Source organism: Nansenia antarctica (assembly GCF_963989245.1).
Source record: "Nansenia antarctica genome assembly, chromosome: 1".
Lineage (NCBI taxonomy): Eukaryota > Metazoa > Chordata > Actinopteri > Argentiniformes > Microstomatidae > Nansenia > Nansenia antarctica.
Genome location: NC_137674.1, coordinates 96,542,332 through 96,563,513, shown reverse-complemented (window position 1 = coordinate 96,563,513; position 21,182 = coordinate 96,542,332). Strand labels below are relative to the sequence as shown.

The following is a 21,182-nucleotide window of genomic DNA, read 5'->3' as shown; positions in this document are numbered from 1 at the left end:
TGTAATGGCATACATTCATCCACTCCCTGTGACATCATTAACACTGGACGTTGATGTCTGTACAATTTTACAATTTTAATATTGTTGCTCTATCAAACTGGATCAATTATATTTACTGTACTACTCTGATAAAGGAAGAAACGTGTGGTGGTAAACTACACGATAAAGGCTTTTCAACTTTTTTTTAAATAAAAATGAGTGCCTTGGTATTTAATAAATGATGCCTTCTGTTTTGAAGTATATTACCTAATCAGATAGCAGCCTATCCTTACCTCATTTAATTTGAATAAAGGATATCATAGATATTGATATTTGATCTGCAAGTCGAGGTCAATTCCAGCACATAGAGAGAGAGATAGAGAGCCACCCCCTTAGCCACCTTTACTGAGTAGAATTTCTAGCTTCAATACATTTCTGCCTTAGGGACTTGATATGTATTGTCATACACTGGGGTGATTGACATATCCCCTCCTTTGTTTTCCTCCCTCGTTCCCCAACTTCCTCCTCCATTTGTGCTCTCCTCTTTCCCTACACCTCTATTCTCTACTCGGTCTTTTGTTTCTCCTCCACTATTGTTTTTGCTCTTCTATCCCTCCCTGTCCGTCTCCTCCCTCCCTCCATTCCTCCCCTCCCTCCTCTTCTCTCTCTCTGCCTGGTATTGGTCCTTGTGATGAGGGCAGACATTAATGAGTGTGAGCGGGTGCCCCTGCCCTGCGCCCACCAGTGCCTCAACACCCCCGGCAGCTTCAAGTGCGTCTGTCCGCCGGGGCGCCACCTGCTGGGGGACGGGAAGTCCTGCGCGGGGCTGGAGAGGCTGCCCAGCTACGAGAGCTTCTCATATGGCTACCGCTCCTCCCAGTCCTCCCCCGAGCGGGACTCCTCCTACCAGCGTCAGTACCACAGCCTGCTGGCCTCTCAGAGCTACCACTCCTTCGCCGCCGCCGCAGGGGGGCGATATAGGGAGCGTAGCCGCAGAGAGGCCAGGGCTCCACGGCCACACCCCCGTCGTACCTGTCCACAGGGGTACGAGGCCAGGAGTGGCCGTTGCCTAGGTAACTATGGAGGAGGCAGGGCCTGAGGCAAGGGAGGAGGAGGAGTTTGGAGCGGTGTTGTTCTCTCTGCTTGCATGGCTATGCTGGGGTTTTGCTTCATGTTGGTTTGGGTGAGGTCTCTTCTATTCACAGTGATCAGTCAATCTGTGACTAGCTCCACTGGTTTTAATGTCTCTACCTGTGTGTGCGTGCGTGTGTGTGTGTGTGTGTGTGTGTGTGTGTGTGTGCGTGTGCGTGCGTGCGTGCGTGCGTGCGTGCGTGTGTGTGTGTGTGTGTGTGAACAGACATAAACGAGTGTGAGGTGAGGGACACCTGTCAGCATGAGTGTATGAACACTCCCGGGAGTCACAGGTGTCTGTGTCCTTCCGGCTACCGCCTCATGACTAACGGCAAGACCTGCCAAGGTGAGCACAGAGCACCTCCATCCAGACAGGCTCATCGTCTATCTGTTCTTTCGTCATTCGTTCATTAGTCATTCATTCATTAGTCATTCATTCATTAGTCATTCGTTCATTAGTCATTCGTTCTTTCATGTTTCTCTCTAAGTTTGTTCATTGTTGTTGCGTCATTCCTCCTCAGTCAAAGACAGTAATGCTTGTATTACAACTCCTTTATTGTGACTGCAGATGTAGATGAGTGTCTGGAACAGAATATCCAGTGTGGGCCAAACAAGATGTGCTTTAATATGAGAGGAAGTTACCAGTGCATCGACACACCCTGCCCTCCCAATTATCAGAGAGAACCAGCGACAGGGTAAAGAACCAGCTCTCTCACACACACACACACACACACACACACACACACACACACGGTAACTCTCAGCCACTTTCAAACATCATACAACCACACACACATTTACACACGTTCTCAACTACTGAGTCCAAGGGAGCCATGTGGATTGATTCTAAGTGTGTGTCATGCTGTGTCTGCAGGTTCTGTCTGAAGAACTGTCCCCCCAACGACCTGGAGTGTGCCCTGAGCCCTTACGCACTGGAGTACAAGCTACTGTCCCTCCCCTTCGGCATTTCGGCCAATCAGGACCTGATCCGGCTGGTGGCCTACACACAGGACGGGGTCGTTCACCCGCGTACCTCCTTCCTAGTGGTGGACGAGGATGTGATGTTACCGTTCGCCTTACGAGACGAGAACCTGAAGGGGGTGCTGTTCACCACGCGGGCACTCCGGGAGCCCCACACCTACCGCATGAAGGTCCGCTCCCTGTCCTACAGCGCCGACGGAGGCATCGAGTACCAGACCACCTTCATCGTCTACATCGCCGTCTCCGCCTACCCCTACTGAGAGCACTTTAAACCAGGGGGCGGCGAATGGTCACGGCCTCTGTACGCAGCACCACTGAGTGAGTGTGTGAGTGTGTGTGTGTGTGTGTGTGTGTGTGTGTGTGTGTGTGCGTGTATGTGGTTGAAAAGCTGCCACATAAGTAAATGAGAACTGAAAAAGAAAGACTTGTTTGTACGTGAGAGGTCGCGGGCGGGAGAACAGCACTGCAAACCCAGGAGGAGGCAGACTCAACAAAGACTCAACACTCGCCAGCTGGTGCATACCAAAGAGTTTATGCAAGAGTGAAAGGTTCCCCTTAGTCGGTAGGAAAAGCCTATTTATTGGCCACATCCCCTAGAATCCTGTTCTCTCCAAAGCTACAGGGTGTGGTGTGGTTCTTGTCCCCCCTACGGCCCACAAAGTGTAGTGATGTTTAGGGATGACCCAGACTGCTTCTCCAGGACCCATGATTCCACGTTATGCCCAGAACGTAGGCTGCCTCCCTCCCTCCATCCCTCCCTCCTCAGGCTCATGAAAAGAAAAGAAACACTAGCTAGCCTATATTTACATCTACCTATTAACTTATTGGGAAGTGCTTGAATAAGAAAAAGGAGTGGTTTCCTCCTTTGCTCAGCTTTAGTCTGGTTGGTTGCTTGAGCAACGTTGTGACATCAGACGAAGGAGCTGTCCATTTGATTGGTCTGAAATGGTGCTTATAGAGACTTTGCGAGATAAGTTTGACTGTCAAACGCTCGTCCACCTCAGGTCCACAGTGTAAACATGACTCCTTCTCCACATCAGTGTCTCAGATAAGAACTGTAGTTATGGTCATTACATCATTATGTCAACGCAAGCCCATCATTAAACGTTCATATGACTCCATCCATTGCCAGTTACCAAGATGTATTCTATTTTTATGATTTGTATATAAGTGTTTTTTTCTTGTAATGTATTGCTATACTGTACTGTATTCAATTTTTATAAAAAAATAAATGGATGAATATACAATCAAATGAACATGTCAGTGTCACTGCATAGGTAAATATAGTGTCTACACCACAGATACTGAAGGATAACATTGTTCATCACGCTGCTCCTGTAATCACTTCTATCATTTCATTTATCTGTCCTAACATTTCACTGGCAAATAATTCACTCATTCACAACCACTTAAAGTCTGTAGTCATACGTTTTTATTTTATTTCATCACAAAAGCACAAACATAAAAAAGGAATATTGAGTAAGGCAGTCTGTACACCAGTTTGGTATGTTCCGTTGTATTTCTGCGCTTGGTAACAAGAGCATAACACATTACTGCATTAGAGAAACACCTCATAATGTCCGGATGCATCGCCACTGATGAAGAGATTATTAGAACATGAAAATCCACAGTATTATACTAAAATGGTGATCATTCATAAATCAAAATGTGGTTTCCCTGGATGATACATACATGATTAATTACATAGACACAACTTCCCTCAAGAGACAAAGGAAATATTGAGCATGGTCCTCAAACAGTAAGTGCTTGGTAGGAATGAGCAGAAGACACTGATTTCGAAGTAAAGAAAAAAAAAAAAGTTGTTCTCCCATCAATGTACATTTTTGTTTGATTTGATTTTTCCCTTATCACAAATTGCACACCTTGGTCTAACACTATTATTAAGGTGTCTCATTAACACACAAAAAGTAAAAGCCACATTTGACCAGAATTCATTATGTCAACATTGGAATTGGGCTACAGTATGTGAGATCCGTAGAAATGGGCAAAATATTCTATGTTGGTCTAGCCTATGCTTTCAAAAAATGTCAAAAGGTTCAGGGCATGAACACAGGTGGTAGTTTCAATGAGTACAGTGATTTTGGCAACAAATGCAATCTACCTGATAAGGCAGACAAAGCTTACAAGACAGACAGCATGTCATGGGTCACTCCCTGAATGACACAGATCCCAGGGAAAGTGTTTGGTAGTGCAGCAATTTCCCGTAAGAGAGAAAAATAGTACTATACTACTACAGTAGCTAATCTATGCAAGCATGTCAAACCAAAAACGATTCCCTGTGGTTCATATTTTAAATACTTAGCCTTAATGAGGAGCGTTAACTCATAATCATATCCATACATACTGAGGACCCAGTGGCTTCAGTTGTAGAGAAACACTGACCATTTTTACAGGAAGTGACCCAAACAGAACTGATTAAAAAATATAATGATAATGACAATGTTTAAACATACATCATCTCACAGGTTAAATACAAACATTAGATACACCTGGTTTCTAAGGTAGGGCTAATATTCATCTACCGTGAGAAAGCATGTTAGACTTTGCATACAGTTTTTTTTTTACTTTTTGTTAACGTTATAAAAATGGTTTCGCTGATAACATGAGTCGATAAGTGTATTCAAGCGGCATAAAGAAGAATATGTATTTTGTTTATCCGCTGAAACGCAGGAGACATTTTTTTGTGAACAGTGGGGTCACGGTGGTCAGGTGGTGTCAGAATTCAGCCTATAAAAGGAGTAATGAATGACAGAAAAAGAAAGGAACGTACGAAAAGGTAAATCGGTACACAATCTGATGAGGTAAGGAATGAGTGAGAAAAGGAGAAGCGAGAAAAGGGAGAGGAGACAAGCAAGTAGAATCTGAGGCAATTTCCCTGTAAAATAACAGACGCAAATGTAACGGGTCCTTTGTGACATATTTCTCATGGAGATATCTAATTCCTTAAAGCACTACAAATGTATCCCTTACATAACAGCATAAGAGCATGAACACATGATGCCCTGAAGGTGTGAGTGAGCGAGTGTCAGGGAATACTGTGGAATTGTGGGATGGGATTAATGACAGTGGTGGTGGTGGTGGTGGGGGGGGAGACTGTGCTGCATCGTGGGTAATAATCCTTAACTAGGGCAGGCAGGCAGGACGGACGGACGGACCCCCCGCGGGCGAGTAATGACCCCACCCGCAAATCCGCCACGCTCCGTCTCTAGCTGTGCTTTTCAAGAGACTCTGACTGCCAATGGGTCGTAAGAGGGCAATGAGGGCTTTTCAGGGAATTACGCTTTAATTCCATCAGGAACTCTCTGATCTGCTTTTTAGAAAGACCTAGCTTTAGTAAAAAGAGGATGATAGTAAACAAAGAAGCAGACTGTTATATCTGAGAGAGAGAGATCTTCCTGAGAGAAACAAAGCTGGATCTAAAAATGAAGCACAGTGGCTCTGTGTCTGTGATTTTGTGAGGGGAGTGGGGGGGGGGACATTAGAGTAGAAAAGGCTGTCAATGTGCCTAACAGGCATATAAAAATGTATTTCTGTGAATGCATCACAAGGTTGAATCAGTGTGTGTGTTTGTGTGTGTGTTTGTATGTGTGTGTGTGTGTGTGTGTGTAGGGAGATGGAGGAACAGGGAAGTTTCACAGACAGATTGTACCTCTGTTTCACCCTGTGTGAGTATTACTATCGTTTTCATTTCATATGTAGCAGGCAGGAGGTCTCCGTCTCTCTCAGGGATGTGGAGCACGTTGCTCCTCTGTTCTTCTATTAGACCGTTTTCCTGGCTGTTAGTACTCTGACGATACAGCCCACTCCACCTGCAGAGAGAGCCTGGAACGGGACGGGGCGGGTTAATGTATAGCTGCCTTATTTTGACTTTCTCATAAGTGACGTTTAAACCAAATAGAGAGAAATGACTGGTCAACATGTGTGTGCGTGTGCATTTTCTGTACCTTCTCGTGCCACTGCAGCAGTACAGCACTGCTGTTCTCTGATGGTTTCTCGAAGCCTTTGTAGATGTATTTCATGAGCAGGTCCACTCCATTCTTATCTAGGGACTGCACCGCCTTCTCAATGTCGCTGCTCTTGAAGGAGCTGAGAACCTTCAGCACCAGGCCCTCTGCTCGATCCTGACCGAGGAAATCAATAGATCAATAAAAATACATCAACAGGTAAATTAAATTAATTAATTTTGCCATTTAGCAGACGCTTTTATCCAAAGCGACTTACAATTACGAATTACAGGGACATTCCCCCTGGAGTAACTGAGGGCTAAGTGCCTTACCCAAGGGCACACTAGTAGTGGTGTGGCTTCAGGCGGGATTTGAACTCACAACCTTCCGAACACAAGTCCAACTCACTATCCACTAGACCACCACTACCCTCGGTAAGAAGGAATGGAAAGCACATTTCCAGCAGAAATGCTTCCAAGCCAAGTTGGAAAGGAAAATAACTACTGCTTAAAATAACTACTCACTACACGAATGTATGTGTGTGTAATAAATAGGAGAGAGAAAAGCAAAGACGTGCTCAAAGTGAGGGTTCGTTTAGTTACCCCCGATCAGTTGCTTCTAACTCACCTTGACGTTCTGGTTCTTTGTGTTGATTGGCGGGTTCTTCAAGACTGCCTGTAAGGCCTCCATCAAATTCCCTGTGCATAGCGGGGTTAAGGAGGCAACATCTGTCCAACTTGGTCATACATCTCAATAAAAAAATAACCTATCATCTTTGAATAGATGTTAATGTTTATCACAGGTAACTCAGCTCTGAGGAGGCAGTGTATACAGGAAATAGACATGCTGCTTTCAGCAACTCCCACCACCACCTCACACATAGGAAGTGGTGAACCGAGATACTCCTACTATGGACTTATAAGGCTTTGAACTGCACTTCCTGATTCAACATTAACTCACAGGCCTCAGCTACTGTGGCTGGCTAAAATTAAGCTATTGGACAGTGGAAAGTGCACAACCAACTCAGTTGGACAACCAACTCAGTAAGCTATCAAAGGAAGAGGAGTGGTTAGATTCTCTAGGGAGTCGTAAAGCAATCCCTGGAATGTGGCTGTCAGACAAGTCAGGACACTGCCTGGCTTCAGGGACAGAACATTATCCACAGATCAGGGGGTCTTCAAATCTAAATTCACCAAATCAAATCGCACACGATGAGCTAACCCATTAAGAATTGCTCATTCCTTTCTGAATTGAATTGACATGCACTTCCTTGAATTGACTTTGGGATGAAATGCAGTTGATTGCAACCCTGATTATAATGCTTGTGGCCAAGTTAGTCAGCAAAGGATTGGTCTGTTTACATTAGATTAGGTTCAGAGATAGGAAATGTTAGAATAGGTATAGCATAGCATAGAGTACAGCACAGTGTTTATTTGTATAGTATAGTATAGTGGATAGTGTACATAGCCTTTATTTATGTAAACCAGCTCTTTTCCCTTCTTGTTTTTAGTTTTCTTTCCTAGCACCAGGGGAGCCCCCCCCTCCCAAATGTCGTTGTATGGTACCTGTACTATATCAATGACAATAAAGACCATTCATTCATTCATTCATTCATTAATTCATTCGTCTGGCTAATGTAAGTTTGGCTACTGTACTGGTCCACACACTACACAGCACATATCTATACAATTCTATTGTTATGCAATATTATGTACAATTCATTCACACTTGCCAGGAGAGGGTAGGATTGCTAGTCACACACAAATCGGTGAACATAAGTGAACGCAACTCTAGCTTTAGTGGGACTTATAAGCTAAGATAGGATCCCAAATACCAGCAAGCAAACGAGTGAGCTGGCTAATCATGATCATGACACCACACCCCAACAACACCCCGATCTGACATGGAGAATGGAGCTAGCTGCCTAGCATGTCAGGCTAGCTGGCCAACAGACCCAGCCACAACAACAACACGAAGTTGGCTGTCATGTGGTGGCTAGCTAAGCTACTTGGCGATGACATTTCAGCAACACTAAAGCATGCATCGCTTCGCCAGATCATGAAAGGATATTGTCTGATCAGTGAGTCCACCTCTGCCTCGTCGGGACCCTGCTGGTTCTCTCCTCCATCCTCCTCGTCCACGAACTTGTTCTCGTCGTATTCGTCCACGTCGACTTTCCTGAAGCGATCGGACACTGTGTTCTTCGACATGGCTCCGTTTTCTGTCCCTTCTTCGAAAGTAAAAATAGGTTAAAATTGGGACAAATCGTGTCTTTTCAGGTTCTTTCAAAGGCTGTCTAGGCTGTCACAGCTGGCTGTCTGGCTTCCTCTTCTCACCGTCAGCGTTCCACTTAGTTCCGCAAACAGCTCCCCCTACCGGTCAGAATCTGACACTGCATTGTTGAAAGGCGGAAGCGCTTGGTTGGCGCTTTTCAGCAGGGGGTGCCAAGGCACAATAAATAGATTCATAGTTGGAGAGAGAGAAAGACTATTATAATAAGTCGAACAATAAATTCGTCTTGTAAATTTTCTCCTATAAATATTCTAGGCAAGGCAAGGCAAGGCAAGTTTATTTGTATAGCACATTTCATACAACAGGGGCAATTCAAAGTGCTTTACATGCATTATTTAAAAATACAGCAAGAGGAGCATAAGAAAATAAAAATTGCAATGAATAAAAGCAAATATAAGAAGTAAATAAAACATTTAAAAAGACAATAGTTAATGGAAAAAAGACATTGATAGAAGTGTTTGTGTTTAATCATAACTGGTGCAAAACATGAAGGTTTTTAGCTTAGATTTAAATATTTTAAGGGTTTGGGCCTGTTTGATTTCTTCAGGGAGTTTGTTCCAGGAGCATGCAGCAGCAGCGTGACTGAAAGCTGCTGCGCCGTGTTTTGTTTTTACTCTTGGAATTATTAGCTGATTTGTCTCAGCTGACCTTCTACTTGTAAATAACCACCAAATACTGACATGGTGCATTTCACACTGTATAGCCTTACTGCCAGTTACTACTACTATTTTAATATTATTGTCTAAGTACGCCTTATCTTGTTATGTATTGTTTTTGTTGTATTGTATTGTTGTGTATTTTTTTTTACTTCTGTGTTGACAGACAGTCAGCTATTCATTCTTATAAATATCGCCTTTCACTCAGAAGATGTAACCCTTCACATAGGCCTAGGCCTACTGTGGATCTGGGAGAATTTCCAGAAGCTGGAATCTAAACAGATGACATACTGCTGCTGCACTGTGACTCACCACATTTAAAAGGCTGCAGCGGAAGTATTGTCTTTAACAGGCTGGTCACGGTCTAAACTGCCAGTCGTCCCTGGTGGTCCTCGATGACGGATCACAGAGAGTCTATGATGCACTTTCATGTAAGCAGGAGGAAATAAGTTTCCACTTTCCAACTACGTTCACTTTTTAATCATAACCTGAACCACATGGCAACATTTTGGAAAAACACAAGCATATCTAAAGGAAAACAACAGGCTATCAATAAATAGATATTATTTCACTCACTCCCTTAACTCACTCCCTTAATGTGATATTTCTGAGAGGGCTTTTGACATTTCTAATGGGCTGTGTCGACAGCTGGCTCTTAATACAAACACACTACTTCCCATCAGGTCCAGACATCCTGGACCTCAATACTATATCTCATGGGAAAAGCAGGTTCCAGTCTGTGTCGGCTGCGTGAGAGACAATTGCTCAGTGTGTTGCAAGAGTGTGTGTGAAAGAAAGTGCTGGAATCTCTGTGTGAGTAAAATGCGGAGGCGGGAGACCTCTGATGTGTGACCTTTCTTTTACATTCTTCCATACACACACACACGCACACGCGCACACACACACACACACACACACACACACACACACACAAATCTGTGCTTTGTTCCTCCTGAGTCTCCCCATCCATAGCACTGTGGAATGCCACAGCGTGTCTGCGGTGTGTGTGTGTGTGTGTGTGTGTGTGTGTGTGTGTGTGTGTGTGTGTGTGTCTGTGTGTGTGTCTGTGTGTTTGACTCAGTACATCAAGAAAACATGCAGGCACATACATGACCCTCACCTGTGTGTGAAAATAACAACCCCCACCAAAAACTTTAATATGGAAATTATTTATCACCACCCCATACATTGAGACAGACAGGCCATTCTGAGGCGGCAGACCTTTGTGTGTATAAAGGCTTTGAGGGTGTCTGTCTGTATGTCTGCATGTCTGCGCTAGGCTAACAGAGCAGCACGCCAAAATACGTGTGGCGAGACGTTTCCATGCCAGAGAGTAGGCCCCTTAAACGTGCACCGCAGCAAAGTATCTTAAGCACATAATTAGCACTCTCACATGATGGGAATATTACTTTTGCATGATTACTTAATTGGAGAATGTAATGATTTACTGTGTGATGTGCTGTAACAGGTCTTTAACCAGGAAGAGACTGTGGGTGGCTATAGGCCTTATGTAGGTGAAAGAGATTTTTGCTGAGAAACTAGGTGTTGTTTTCTGAAGGTTTGGTTTCATGTTGATATATCCAGACTATTCACTGATTCTCAGTGTTTTGAGACAGTTCTCAAAACACTGAGAATCAGTGAATAGTCTGGATGTGTGTGTGTGAACATCTGTTGAAGTCAGGTTTGATATCTTATAATGGGCCTTATTTTACCTAATCATGGCATGTTCATGATCAAGGCATCTAGTGAGTATTGTGGAATGATGTGGTTGTGTGTGTGTGTGTGTGTGTGTGTGTGTGTGTGTGTGTGTGTGTGTGTGTTAGGCTATACAATCCTTTCAACTTCAACATCAAGTTACTGTTTCGAGTACACATTTTAGAAATCAAACTTCACCCCTTTTCCCAGCTACAACAACATTGAGGAAAGGTGCTGAATTACTAAGAAAGTAGATAACTTCTCTTTTCTTTATTCAATAGTATGTACTTTGTACATAAACATTGTGAATGTATTAATTACTAATTAAAACAACAAACAGACAATAGTAACATACGTTTTTTTACTACTTGGTCCTCTTCGCTTGAATTCCTTTAACAACTTATATCCATAAGTGTAAACATTGCTAAAGAAGAAAAAAGATTATTTACTTTAGTAAAAAAATAATATACTAATACAAAAGTGAAAAAAGATATGATAAAGACAAATATTTCCTACAGTGCTTCTAAAAACATGTACTCCTACATGGCCTACATGGTGCTCATAAAACCTAGATGAAGATGAATCCATTTAATGAGAGAAATGATGACACACAAGCCCATCATTACGTTTTTGTGTTACGTTGATTTGAATATGACATCAATTAAAATACAATAAAACTCAGAGGAAGATAATATTGATATTGTTATTATTATTGTTGTTATTATTATTATTATTATTATTATTATTATTATTATTATTAATAATAATAATTATTATTATGATGATGATAATAAAAGAAGAAACAAAATATGATAATGTGAGTTCAGATAACCCTCCAAGAATAAAAAAATAATTCAATAGTTGCAACAGCTATTTCAAATGTAGGCCTAAGAGAGAGACTATCTTAAGACTAAGAAAAGCATAATATTTCAATGTTATAACGACAGGCTAAAATGTGAAGCCACGGTCGACAGGCTTCTCTGTGTCAAATTCCACTGTGTGTTGTGGGCCCCTTGGCCCCTGCAGGTATACAGGTATCGGTGTAGTGTGTCAGATTCCTCCCTTTAGACGCTGCAGGTGTAGGTGTAGTGTGTAAAATTCCACTGTGTGCCGACGAGAGCCGTGAAGCTTAATGGGTAACGCTTTCACCCATCACGCCATCTCCTCCTCACTCCTCCCCTCTCACCTCAGCACAAGCCACATACTGTACAGTATCAGCCATATCTATGAGGGAAGGGAAGGGGAGGGGGGGGGGGGTGTCTGGATTTGGGTTACATCCTTTAACACCTTTCCCCCTCTCTCTCAAAGGGAGTCACACTAGGGTCAATGGAGGAGGAAGTGAATCAGTGTTTAAAAAAACTGTCAGGGGAAGCCTGAAATAACACACTCAGGAAAATAAACACACATAAACATGATAGAATGGAGAAGAAAAAAAAACAGAGAGGAGAGGTTGTTTCTATGGCACTGAGTTTCGTTTTGTTATTCAAAACGGTAGGATACATTTTGAGACACTCCCTAGATGCATAAACATATTTGAGATGTTTGAGGGATCCAAAGGGGGTTCACTCTGTGTGTTTTAGTAGATTCCATCAAACAAAACCTAATGGTTAAGATCATCTCTTCCCCCTTGGTTTCCTATGAGATCACATGTTTAGATCTCAATGAAAACTGTTTACAGCCATCCAGTAGGAAAACCGAAAGATACGATAGATCATACTGTACATGCTCAAGAGTTACACTTCGAAAATGGAAAGTCCATCAAGAGTGCGGGGGTTTACTGCTATCAAAGCCTCTTCAGACTTAGATCACTAAATCATAAGAGTCCCCTACAAGTGCATGGTTTACACCAAAACCTCTGGATTCACATTAGATGGACAAACAGACAGAAAGTTTTTTTCCCAAAAGGAAAAATGTAATTCAAAAAAAGAAATCATCTAGGAAAATCTCAAGAACCCCAACGTTTACTTATCCTAAGGTTTCCTCCGATTAGCTTTGAATTGGCTCTGACGTTCCATCTTTTCCCTTTGGAGGTTTTTCCAGCAGATCACGCTTCAGGAACTTCTTGTTGTGGATCTCGTTGAGAGACAGAGACACGGAGCAACGAGAGGGGGTCTCCTTCCGGTACACGATGCTCTCCTTGATAGCCTCCTTGATCACCTGAGAGAGAAGAGGGGGGAAACATGGTTAAACCTCCCTTTGAACCTACACATAATATGATGACATGTCACATGATGAGCCAATAGGATAGTCTATGCAATCTTGATTGAAACATGGTCGGTGGTGGGAGGATAGAACAACCAGGGTACACACAGGTGTTTGATAATGGATGTTGAGACTCGGGAAGACCCCTGATTAGTGCTGAACAATTGAGCAATCTGAACTTTGATGTTGCCGGAATGTTTTCCCTACATTAAGTTTGGCTGGCTGGAGTGACATTCACCATGTTGGAGGGTTGTTTTACATACATTAGTTCTGGCTAACCGAACTCACCTCCATCTTGCGGGAGCGTAGCTAACAGCGGTTTGAACAGTACAGTACATATCAGGGGAGGATGGTGGAGGCTGAAATCGGAGGGCGGAATGGAATGTGCCAACTGTATGCAGATCTATAAAGGTGGGTCTTGAGGTTATACTTAAAAGTGGTAACTGTCGCTGACAAGGGCAGGAAAGGTATTCCACAAAAGTGGTTGTCTTAAAAAAAAAAAAGTAGTGCCTCAAGATGAATTATTTGGTATACGGGAGAAGACAAGCAATCCAGAATCTTTAGATCTGAGGGTGCAAGTGGGTTGGTAGGAATTTAGCAGATCTGCTAATATATATATATTTTTTATTAGATCTTTCTTATTAGGTCTGAGTGAATTGACCTTTATTTCACTATAATCATACGAGCCAGTGAGCGAGCCAATCAAACCTTAATTTTGAGCAGAGCAGACCTTTCACCAGACTAAACCTAGCGTATAAGGCACCGAGACTGACCCGTTGTCTTACGATAGCGTCATTCCTACGCAATGCTCTGAGCCTCAACCATCAGTGCAGAGGGAGTTGCCCTATCTGATGTGAGACAATGGGACTGACCTTGATGTCTGAACATTGAACATCAGGAGATTTGTTGACTAATCTGCTTTTTAGAGCGCCCAAACATTCTAAATGTTCTGAAAACTTGACCTTATATAATATCATTTATTTAACTGACCTCGATGTTGTTGAGTGTGTTGAACTCCATCAGGTTGTGGAGCTGAGTGTAGGCCTGGTTGGAGTACTGGAAGTTAAAGGTGGAGTACGGCGTCTCGGGGTCGTCGAAAATGTCAAATTCAGCAAACTCCTTCTCCTCTTCCGTCTCGCGGGGGACTCCTTTTAGAAAAACAACAGAGGGACATGATGTCATTCAGAGAGATGGAGACTATACAACGTTCAACAACAGCTCATTCTATAACACAACTGCTGTATATACAACTATCTTAATGTATCCCCTTTTATGGCAATCAACAGAAAGATATATCTGTTACAGTTACATACTTCATGAATGACCAATGGTGATGAAATTAGGTAGCTTGGGAATATAGGTGAATGACCTGTGTTGCTAGGCAGTGAGAGGGGGTTAGCCAGTGTCTGTGTGTCTTCCTATGGCTGATCTATAGCTTGTTTACACACAGTTCTCTCCCAGTGCAGTGCGAGATTTCCCTGGGCACCTGGCCATAGATCTGCTCCACCATAAGTCACCCAGTCAGGCAGCTCGTGAGCTTAGAATTATAAGGTTCTATCTCCGTTTAGGGTAGTTCAGAGATATTGAGCGTCAAAGTTTTTACATTCCATTATGTTTTGTGAGATGGAACCTTTGTATTTTATGAATTACTAACTAAAAAATGTCAACATTTTAAAAATAACACCACACAGGCATTAATAAACACCTACTGGATCAGATTATGTAAAAAACTAAATTTTGACAAAAATGGAGATAGAACCTCATAATTCTAACGTCACAAGCTTGTAAAACACACCCACACAACCTTAACACATGCTTACCAGGGGCTTTGAACTTCCTGAAGTCGAGGTTGACCAAGACAAAATGGATGACAGTCGGGCAGTTCTTGTCGCCCTTGTTTGGCTTGAAGACGTAGCATTCTTTCAGGCCCTCGCGGTCGAAGACTTTCGGGTCGATCTTAGGAAATGGCAACTTGTTCATCCGAGCCCACTTCTCAGCCAGCAGAAGCTCCTATGGTGCAAGAGCAAAAATAAATAAATCTTTATTCCCTACAATAACTTGTTGCTACTCTATTGGGTCATTAACAACTCTCCCTTTGAATATGGTTTAATAATGCAAAATAACTTATAATATCCCATAATGACTTATTCATAACTGACAGAAACATTTGTAAACCAGGTGGTGCTGGCAGTGCTTGGTGGTGCCTGACCTCTGACCTTAAAGGGGGGGCTGGAGTCACTGGGGCGGGCGGAGAAGTCGAAGGAGATGATGAGGTCGACCCCACGCTGCGGCCGTAGAATGAGGGGGTAGGGCAGGTTATAGGTCAGACCACTGTCCACAATATGGATCTTCTTACTCTTCACATCCAGAGGCTCATAGATGCGGTCAAACTCATCTGGGTCTGAGAACATTCCGGAAACAATGAAGACGCAACGCGTTACAAATGCTTGTGTGGGTGTGTGCCTATGTCACGTTGATTATAATTGCATCCCTACAGTATGTACTAGTAGTAGTTGCATTACTATTGTTGTAAGTCTGTCACTAGTACCACAGTCTCACTTGTATTTCTACAGCATCACAAGCACAGTGACAGATCTATTGCAAAGCTACTGGATCTAGAATCTGTTATCTCTCATATCCAGTATATCTAGGAGCTTCTCTCCTCTCCTCTCCTCTCTTGACCTCTGACCTGTGACAGCATCCACCTCCTCCTCGGCAGCGGTGGCCTGGCACATCTGGTCGGAGAAGTGGATGCTGGTGTTCAGGTTGAGGCCCAGCATGAAGTTGTGCACTTTTCCGGCGCGGCCCTCGCGCGTGTTAAACAGGGAGGATTCGCTGAAGAGGGAGGTGAACATTCGCTGGACCCAGCTGTTCTGGGCGTGACGGCGGAATTCGTCCTCAGCCTCCGGGTTCTCACTGCCCGCTGGAGGGGGAGGGGTCGATGGAGAAGGAGACAAGGTTACTACCCAACACACATAGGATGTACAGGACAGAGGGCATTTGGTAAACAGAGGTCCTTCATTAGAGCTAGACTACTCAAGTCCTCAAGGCACCACAAGGGCCACAGTGTTTTTAACTGATCAATAAGTCAGCATCACTAATTGGTTCACAGCTGATTGACTGACACCCAGCAATCCTGTACATGGTGGTTATGGAGGACTTGAGTGGTTCTCCCCTTCTTTGATACTTGTGTGTCTTGTCCAGGGTGTGTTGTCCAGGGTGTGTTGTCCAGGGTGTGTACTTGTATTAATTAATTTAATAATTTTGCCATTTAGCAGACGCTTTTAATCCTAAGCGATTTACAATTACGAATTACAGGGACATTCCCCCTGGAGTAACTGAGGGCTAAGTGCCTTACTCAAGGGCACACTAGTGGTGGTGTGGTTTCAGGCGGGATTTGAACTCACAACCTTCCGATCACAAGTCCAACTCACTATCCACTAGACCACCACTACCTCTCACTAGGTATTATACACTCCAGAAACAGGCTGTTCTGTCTTGTGCGTTCTGGCTACTGTAACTTCATATATCTTTCTCACTCTATCTCCCTCTCCCTCTCTCCCTCTCTCCCTCTCTCGACCCCAACATGCCTAAAAAGAGACACAAACCCATACCAACATATTTACAACATATTTTGTGGTAACAACAAACACCCTTTTTAAGCCATTATCTGCCAACCACACAGAGACAGCCTCACGCTACGTCTACATGAAACAAAAACAAAAACGCTGTTAGAACCTGACGCAACAAGGTTTAATTGTCAGGTGGTGTAGAAGATGTAAGAAGAAATCCCTGTGGCATAACTATCAATGACTCACAGCAACAGGATGCTGCATAAACACACAAAAGGAAGGCCTATAGATGAGAAGTAGTGTGTGAAAAGTGCAGCGTCAGGGAGGTAACTTGACTCAACAAACAGTCGATGTGTCAAAACAGAATAGAAGTTGACAGAGACATTATTTGCACCTCTGTCAGACCATGAAGGATTCAAGTATAGAGTATATGTTTCTAATGTGCTATGTTCCTGCGTGTTTCTACCTGCGGGGGTTAATGCACTTCTCACCTTTGCTCTTAGGCTCCTCGTCATTGTCTAGGCTGTCCTCTCCAACGATGTGTTGAGGCTTTATCTGCTCTGTAAGGAAAGACAAGACACTCATACCATCTAGCACCATCTAACAAAATGAACCATCCACATCACAAATGCAGTATATGTAAGAACATCCATGTGTTAGGACCTCTGATAGTCCGGTTCACTTTCTATAGTCTAGCCCTTTAAAAGAGGTAGATAACAATGGAGACAATGAAACAATGTAGGACATCATTATTATTACAATTATTTGTATCGGCATAGGTGTGGGCATACGTGAATCTACTGTCGCAGGTATGCATGGTGTTAAACTGGTATGTCTGTGTGGGTTAGGATTAGGTACGTGTTGGTATGCTAAAAGGTTAAAATCGAACAAACAGCAATTCATTAAACAAACAATCCGAGAAGCTGTCATAAATAGCTACTGGAAGCAGATACCTTTCTTTCCAATCACACCCAAACCTGCGAAAGGCCAGGAGGCTATTTTAAGAAGCACTTGTTGGGTGCGAGGTTGACCTCCCTAACCGCGTGTCAACGTAAATCTACCTTCAAACAAAGACACCAGCGTAATAGCGAGGCAGATGACAGCGAGAGGTGCAGTTATGTATGTTTGTGCAGACACAACAGATAGGAATGACAACTGTAAGCCTTGGACTAGCCCTGGGGCTAGCCTCCAACTGTCATGAGGTTGAAGCATGAGGCATTTGAGGAAGTGAGTGAGTTCACTTCAAAACAATTGTACATCAGGTGGAGGCTGGTGGAGGTAGAAATCGGAGGACGGGCTCATTGTAAATGCATGGAATGGAATAAGGAGTGGCATCGTGTTTGGTACCATTCCTCATTCTGTTCCATGCATTACAATGAGCCCTTCGTCCTCCGATTTCTACCTCCACCAGCCTCCACTGCTGTACAGTATTTCATTGAAATGAGGGATTAGGGTTCAAGAGGAGGAGGGGAAATGAGAGATTAGGGTTCAAAGAGGAGTAGGGGATATTTGGGATTAGGGTTCAAAGTGGTGGAGGGGAAATTGCCTTACCGAGCTCCTCCTCCATTGTGCTCCCCCCAACATGGTCTTTGACTCCCAGAACTCTGTTGAAGAGGATGGAGAACGCACTGCCCCACACCCCTGAGAGACACACAAACAAACCACAACATGAACATCTGTTGAAGTCAGGTTTGATATCTTATAATGGGCCTTATTTTACCTAATCATGGCATGTTCATGATCAAGGCATCTAGTGAGTATTGTGGAATGATGTGGTTGTATGTGTGTGTGTGTGTGTGTGTGTGTGTGTGTGTGTGTGTGTGTGTGTGTGTGTGTGTGTGTGTGTGTGCGTGTGTGTGTGTGCGTGTGTGTGTGTGTTTGTGCGTGCGTGCGTGCATGCAGAAGCTCAGCTTCTACCCCAGGGCCATTCAGGCCCTGAACACAGCAAAGACCTAGGTTCTAGGCCCTGGACAATCTAGACAAATTGATGGCAGCTACTAGATTGAAATCAAGTGTAATACTGAAACACAACTGGGTACATTTCAAACCTGCAAACTGCGACACTTTAAATGAATGTGCAATAACACTATGTGCAATATGACAACCCTAGGGTACATAAGGTTCAGAGAATAGGAAATGTTAGAATAGGTATAGCATAGCATAGAGTACAGCACAGTGTTTTATTTGTATAGTATAGTATAGTGGATAGTGTACATAGCCTTTATTTATGTAAACCAGCTCTTTTCCCTTCTTGTTTTTAGTTTTTTTTTCCTAGCACCAGGGGAGCCCCCCCTCCCAAATTTCGTTGTTTGGTACCTGTACTATATTAATGACAATAAAGACCATTCATTCATTCATTCATTCATGCATGTGTTTATGTGTGCGTGTGCATTAATGAGTTTGTTTTCTCCTACCCATCAGAAAATGTATTGGGTTCTCTTCATATCTCTTCACAGCTGTTCCCATGAAGAACTTGCTCCCAAAAAGGTCCGGAGTCATGAAGGTGCCGTACTTTGACATTCCAATCTCGTACGGGCTGAACTCCACCCAGTCTGTCCAATAAAAAGATCAATATGTCAATCAGAATGCAACTATGACAGAGAACACTTTTCTCTATGTAATGGTAAATGGACTGTACTCATATTATATATCATTCACCCATTCACACACACATTCACACACCAATGGCAGCAAGCTACCATGCAAGGCGCCAGCCCGCTCATTGGGAGCAATTTGGGGTTCAGTGTCTTGCCCAAGGACACCTCGACATGTGGCCAGCTGAAAGTGTTCGGTACAGGTCCTTCGGTTCGGTACGCGTGTGTACCAAACGAATGCAGCGTTCTTGCACATGCAGATCTTTTTTGTGTGTTGAAATAATCTCAGCCAGTACGCATGCGCACTCCGAACACAGAGAGATTGTCAGTAGTTTAGCTTAGTTTAGTTTAAACTAGAGCTTGAAGTTCCTCCAGCTTCCCTTAAGTCTCCTGTTTGGGAAAATTACGGTTTCTCAGTTACCTACAATGACAATGGACAAAGACAGGTGGATCGGACCAAAGCTACAGTATATGCTGGCATTGTTCAACTGCGATCGGTATGCGGCTGGCTGTACGTCGAACTTGCTCAATCATTTGAGACGGTATCACCCAAATGTGAACATCACAGGTACAAGAAAAAAACTGTGAAGTGCAAACCCTGCTAACCATGGTATTCAAGCAGCCTCTCGTAAAAAATTCTGACCGGACCAAAGCAATAACAATTGTGTCAACACCCCAAGGATCCAAATGATTGAAAGCAGTCACAGTGACTGAAAACAACCCCATGCATAATACAAGCAAATACTGTATCTGCAGTAAATACAGGGGAGTTTTCTGTCTCGATGGAAACCGTGAGGCAACTGCCATCATGACGTCTAACTACTGTAGCTGTTATTCTCTGGAAGCAGGACCAGACACATACGTACTTTACAGGTGTGTCCTCCTGGTCCTGCTTCCAGAGAATAGCAGCTACTGGTACACATTGGCAAGGCATCTGATGGGCTTCCAGAGAACAATAACACAATAGAACTTTCAACCTCTCATTGATGTGTGCTTGGTCATTACTCAGAGGATAAGGGTTACTACTGTACTTTTGTGATGAGTGTATTTTAAACTTCCTCTGACAAGCAGGTATTTCCTAGTGAAACCGATGATAAATGTGGAGGATTTACAGAAAAGAAGAGGAGTAACATGAGACTACTAGGACCTATGTATAGTGGGGGAAATAAGTATTGAACACATCAACATTTTGTCCAGTAAATGTATTTCCAATGAGCCCAGTCAACCACCTGACTTAAACCCAATTGAACATTTGTGGAAGCATCTGAAGATCCAGATTCACAAGAGGGCCCCCCGCAATCTTCAATTTAAAGACACTCTGTGTAGAGGAATGGGCCAAAATCACACCTGAATACTGCGGACGATTAGTTACTTCATACAGAAAGCGCCTTGAAGCTGTCATTACAAACAAAGGCTTCTCCACTAAGTATTGAATTAATTTCAGTTCGTGTGTTCAATACTTTTTTCCTGTTTCATTCCACTTTATTACACATAACTTTATTTACATAATGGACTTTAATGTTTAGATTTTTTGTCTGGATTGTTTGAGTTAATACCAAAGTCTGGTGTAAATTTCACTTGAATAGGCTCATTGGAAATACATTTACTGGACAGAATGTTGATGTGTTCAATACTTATTTCCCCCACTGTATGTATCACAGCTCCAAAAATCCACCCACTCAATACTCATACTGAATGTCCTAAGGGCCGATGGCTCCCCTACACAGTAAGGACAGTGTGTCGTGTCAGGTTATCATAGTTCAGGTTAAGACTAAGGCTTAGGTCACATGACGGGTCTTGATGCTCAATTCCGATTTTTCACACAGATCCAATTTTTGGGTTTGGCAGTTCACATTACTTTAAAATGTGACCTATATTTGACCTACATTGACTCCCGTGTGAACATTCCACGGCCCTGAACAGACCCGCATGCGCATAAGGACAATAACAGTGACGTCAGGACGTCACACGCAGCGCACTGTTTACAGAAGTAACCATGGATAACATGACGAATAACGTTACAACCGGTTTAACATTTTTTTTGTTTTTGTGCAGCGAAAGCCGGCAAAGATATGAGCAAATGGCCAAAAGAAGAAGGATGAGGAAAAAGAGAGC

The 21,182-nt window shown here is 43.2% G+C and overlaps 3 protein-coding genes across 3 annotated transcripts in view; 1 reads left to right on the top strand and 2 right to left on the bottom strand.

Moving 5' to 3' along the window:
* Positions 1-2,351, top strand: part of hmcn1 (hemicentin 1) — a gene marked incomplete at both ends in the record, with an annotated part of 100,832 nt that extends 98,481 nt beyond the window's left edge. The window contains 4 exon segments of the mRNA XM_080528070.1: positions 681-1,052; positions 1,337-1,456; positions 1,679-1,805; positions 1,985-2,351. Coding sequence (XP_080384196.1) covers positions 681-1,052; positions 1,337-1,456; positions 1,679-1,805; positions 1,985-2,351 — 986 coding nt within the window.
* A 1,160-nt stretch (positions 2,352-3,511) lies between these two features.
* arpc5b (actin related protein 2/3 complex, subunit 5B) lies at positions 3,512-8,380 on the bottom strand. The gene is made up of 4 exons (XM_080538117.1): positions 8,127-8,380; positions 6,684-6,756; positions 6,057-6,233; positions 3,512-5,934 (listed from the first exon to the last, which is right to left on the bottom strand). The coding sequence occupies exons 1-4, from the start codon at positions 8,264-8,266 to the stop codon at positions 5,872-5,874; spliced, it is 453 nt and encodes a 150-aa protein (XP_080394243.1). The 5' UTR covers positions 8,267-8,380; the 3' UTR covers positions 3,512-5,871.
* Positions 8,381-13,882: 5,502 nt separating this feature from the next.
* Positions 13,883-21,182, bottom strand: part of pla2g4ab (phospholipase A2, group IVAb (cytosolic, calcium-dependent)) — a gene marked incomplete at both ends in the record, with an annotated part of 14,480 nt that continues 7,180 nt past the window's right edge. Inside the window, 7 exons of the mRNA XM_080550441.1 lie at positions 13,883-14,049; positions 14,722-14,911; positions 15,118-15,302; positions 15,591-15,824; positions 16,965-17,033; positions 18,025-18,114; positions 18,888-19,025. Of these exons, the coding sequence (XP_080406567.1) occupies positions 13,883-14,049; positions 14,722-14,911; positions 15,118-15,302; positions 15,591-15,824; positions 16,965-17,033; positions 18,025-18,114; positions 18,888-19,025 (1,073 nt within the window). The remainder of the gene's footprint in view (positions 14,050-14,721; positions 14,912-15,117; positions 15,303-15,590; positions 15,825-16,964; positions 17,034-18,024; positions 18,115-18,887; positions 19,026-21,182) is intronic.